The 3,874-nt window shown below is 56.9% G+C and overlaps 2 protein-coding genes across 2 annotated transcripts; one reads left to right on the top strand and one right to left on the bottom strand.

The window, feature by feature from the left end:
• Nucleotides 1-803: 803 nt before the first annotated feature.
• On the top strand, nucleotides 804-1,163 carry ACA1_347800 (uncharacterized protein; the record flags this gene model as incomplete). Its single annotated transcript, XM_004335245.1, has 3 exons — nucleotides 804-870; nucleotides 957-1,099; nucleotides 1,155-1,163. The coding sequence occupies 3 exons, from the start codon at nucleotides 804-806 to the stop codon at nucleotides 1,161-1,163; spliced, it is 219 nt and encodes a 72-aa protein (XP_004335293.1).
• A 913-nt stretch (nucleotides 1,164-2,076) lies between these two features.
• Nucleotides 2,077-2,632, bottom strand: ACA1_347790 (uncharacterized protein; the record flags this gene model as incomplete). Its single annotated transcript, XM_004335244.1, has 3 exons — nucleotides 2,077-2,180; nucleotides 2,308-2,400; nucleotides 2,569-2,632. The coding sequence occupies 3 exons, from the start codon at nucleotides 2,630-2,632 to the stop codon at nucleotides 2,077-2,079; spliced, it is 261 nt and encodes an 86-aa protein (XP_004335292.1).
• Between the last annotated feature and the right edge of the window lie 1,242 nt (nucleotides 2,633-3,874).

Genomic DNA, 3,874 nt, shown 5'->3' with positions numbered 1-3,874 from the left:
CATCATCTCTGTCAATCTGGAGATTGGGAATTTGTGTGGGGAAGGCGGGGCTGCTGATGGTGGTGGGCGAGGAGGTGATGGCTTGGTTGTGGTGCTGGAGCGAGATGACGGAGTGGTGGCTGGTGACCCGTTGGTACTCGTGATCGTCGGCTGCAGTTGTAGAGGAACGAAACTCCTCGAGCTCATCTCGTTCGTAGCCCGCCGAGGAAGAGAGGGGGGATGAGGTGAACGGGTTGGTCGCCATTTCGTCCCTAAATCGAGCAATCTCTGCCGCGGAGGTGGAGAGATTCAACGATTTGGATTTGGGGTGCTCCAGGTGCTCTCTGCACTTGTGGTTGGTGTTGTGCTGTGGCCTCTGCGGCTGATCCGCCTCTTCTTGCTATGCTGCACGCTGCAGGTCACCACGCGCCGGACTCGCCTGCAGCGGCCAGTCGACTACTCACAGTTGCGCTGTTGCAGTTGCGAGCTCGTTCCTTTCGTTCTTCTTCGCCGCACTACCCAGAATGTTCGCAGTCGACACAAACTCCCTGCCCGGCAACCTGCGCGACGTGGCACGCTCAAAACACCTCAAAAGGACTAATTTTCTCTGTTCTTTCTTCGTAGTTGCATTTTTCGTTGTTTGCAGCCTTTTTGGCCTATTAAAATTGCTTTTTGCAACATGTGGGAGTAGGGCCAAAAAATAGCTAAAAAGAGCTCTTTTTTGGTCGTGAATTGCAGAGGGCACCTCCTCTGGGTCCCTGCGAGGCCGCTTCCACTCGGCCGTCGCATGGAATCCACGTGGCACTCACAGAGTGCCGTCGACGATGGTGGTGTTCGGAGGCAAGCGCAACGGCTACTTCAACGACGTGGGCGATCGATATTGGTACAAACGTGTTGTGTGAGTGCAAGCGAGTCAGAAGAGTTTCAGTTTCGTGCGTGTGTGTGTGCGTGTGCGGTGCGGCATGTGTGCTGTGCAGGCAAGAACGAGTGGCAGGAGCTGATTCCCATAAGCGGAGCACCTTCGATGTACGCGGTGGTTAGAGGCGACGAACGGTGTGGTTATTTGGCGGTTACAGACAGCAGCGACTCCATTGTCAAGCAATCTGGCGCTTCCGCCTGGGTACAACCTGCACCGCCAACGCACCACATGATACACGACAGCACGCACAGCACAGCAGAACTGACATCAAAGGCCAAACCGGCGAAGACCTGGAGCGAGGTGTCATGTGTGAGCAAGAAGGGCCAACCACCGGCCCGGTTTCAACACACTGCGGTGCTCTCGGCCGTGATTGACTTGTGCTTGCCTGTTGTATCCGACTCGACGTCACCAAACACTTGTCTCACTGATAGAGAACTTGAATGGGATTCACGAGGGACTGTGGGCGATGGTCTCCATTTCCACGCTGGCGCCTGGGCGGGATCGCACAAACTGGTCACGCTTGGTGGTCTGCGACGGGCAGTCAAGCACAGCCGACACATTCCAATGCCGTACCGGTAACTCATCCGCGTTTGCCTGCGATCAGGAACTAATGTGCGTTTAGGCTGATGTATGCGCGTCGTGCCAATCAGAGTCGTTGAACACGGCCAAGCGCAGCGGCGAATACCTTAGCGCCGGCGGGAGCGGCCATCATCTGCCGGACGAAGTGATGATGCTCATCATTTCCTACAAGACCGGCACTGACCTCACGGGCGTGTCTTGTCTGCAAGAGGTTCGTTTACGTTCAGCATACTTGCGCTCACAGTGCGCTTCGAGAGCGTTTTGGGCACAGCCCACGCACTCACGCAGGTGGGCCAGCAGGATATCATCCGGACTTGGAACCACCGACAGACATGTTGGCGACAGAGGGACGGCCGCGCTTTTGCCAGGCGATCACCGTTACGAAGGAGTGAATGAACATACCCAGATGGCGTCCTTCTGAGAGGCGCAGGCCTGATCAATGTGTACAGCCTGGTTCTCCTCGACGAGGACAACAGAGGGGCGCCCTGACCGCGGTCAACGACCTGTGATACACGTGGGAATGTGGCGACGACAACATGAGACCTATGGCACATGACAGAGGCCGATCTCTGCGCCAGGCCACGCGCACGCGTGACAACCTAGTCCGCGTCAACGTACTTGGGAGAGAGATTGACGTGAAGCACGCGGAACTTGTCACCGAGGGTAAAGGTGCGCTGCCGTCGGCAGCAGCCTCGAGAGCCGCCTGCAGCGCGGCCACCTGCGTCTCAACTACATGGATGTGATGGGCACGTCACGTCACGCCCAAGAGAACACGGGCCTCACAATCACCAGGGAAATGGTGGAGAGCGAAGCGATTGGGGGGGGGGTACAGAGGGGGCGGGTGAGGGCGTCGTTGAAGAGGACGAGGTACTCGCCCTCGATACGGTGCGAGGCATCCTCGGCGACGTGGAGTGGGGCCAACACTTCATTTATTTATATAAATGAGGATCAGAGCAAGGAGTAGATGACAGGAGCACGACGTCGTGTTGAGAAGTTAGTTCACAGTTTACAGTTCAGCTGAGCTCAGGACTGCCGCTCCTGAATGGTGATGAAGGTTGAGCGTGGAATGGGCTGGAGAGAAGGGCGCATACGGTCGCGGATGGCCAGGGTGGAGAGGGCAGAGAGGAAGAGGAGGGCAAGCACAGCCTGCTTCATGGCGTGTGTGTCTCCGGCTTTCTATCCTGATTTCTTTCTCCTCTTCTCCTCCGGCTTCAGCTGTCCGCTCTGTCCTGGCTTCCTCCCGACAATCGCCTGCCCACCAATCACCGTTTAAGTGTTTCTTTCGCTATTTCCTTTTATTTTTGGGCGTTACTTTTTTACCGAGCCATTGGGCTGCGGCCAAGAGCCTCAATCGTGGGACTACCCTGTCGAGAATCGTACTTCATCAACTGCGACGCTTCGTCAAAGAAGAAAATCAGGTATCTCATCACCTCACCGTGTGTGCGTGTGTGGGTGTTGTGTGTGCTTCTTCGAAGATAATCACACCCGATCGGTTGCGTCCGCTGAGCTACGTCGGTTCACAGGCCCTCCTGATGTGCTTGGACTTCTGCCATCCCGCCACGCTCGGGCATCCGCGACATCGTACTCGACACGCACACGCACCACTGCAAACATGTGGGGTCAGTGGGCGCTGGAGTACTATCGGGCTGAGGATAGATGATCTATGGTGGGCACCAAGATGCACCTGCTGTCGGGCGCCACGTGGAAAACGCCAGAGCGCGCTTGCCCAGCTTGCCGCAGAGGGCACCCGTCCAGTGACAGAAGAAGAAGTGACCCGCCCATCTTTACTTCGTTTTTTGCTCTTCAGATCTTCGCTTTCGCTTTCGTCCTTTTTTTGTGTTGCGACCCAGGCACTGGCGGTTGCGCAGGAGATTGGCGCAGCGTGCTTCATCCCATGCTCAGCCCGCACACTGGAAAACGTGACGGAGCTGCTGCACGAGGTCATCAACGTCGCTGTCAAGTTCAACTCCCACTCGCTGGCACTCAAGCCCGAATCTTCTTCGTGCCTTCTCAGCTGATATGTTGAGCAAACAACACTCCTTCACTTTGTACACAAAGTGGTGCGTGCGGCACGGCGGAGGTCATCACGGGGCGTTGGTGTGGTGTGCGCCTCGTCTGCGTCGTCTCTTCGGCGGCGGCGAGAGACGAGTGAGCGCGAGGTGGTTGTGATCGTTGGAGAAGGCCTCATCTTCTTCGTCGGCGCACGCCCGAGGAACCGGTGAGGAAAGGCGGTCGCATCTCTCCTTCGCTCTCTTGAGGCCCGGCGCAGGTAGTCGACCTGCTGCTGGCCCTCCGGCTCCGATTGACCTTCTTCGTCTTCGTCGTCTTCTTCGTCTTCACTGTCTTCTTCGTCTTCGTCATTGTCTTCTTTGATTGCAGGGGGCACTCATCGTGGTC

Source organism: Acanthamoeba castellanii, assembly GCF_000313135.1.
Source record: "Acanthamoeba castellanii str. Neff unplaced genomic scaffold scf7180000084667, whole genome shotgun sequence".
In the NCBI taxonomy this organism is placed as follows: domain Eukaryota; phylum Discosea; order Longamoebia; family Acanthamoebidae; genus Acanthamoeba; species Acanthamoeba castellanii.
This window is presented reverse-complemented; position numbering and strand designations above follow the sequence as displayed.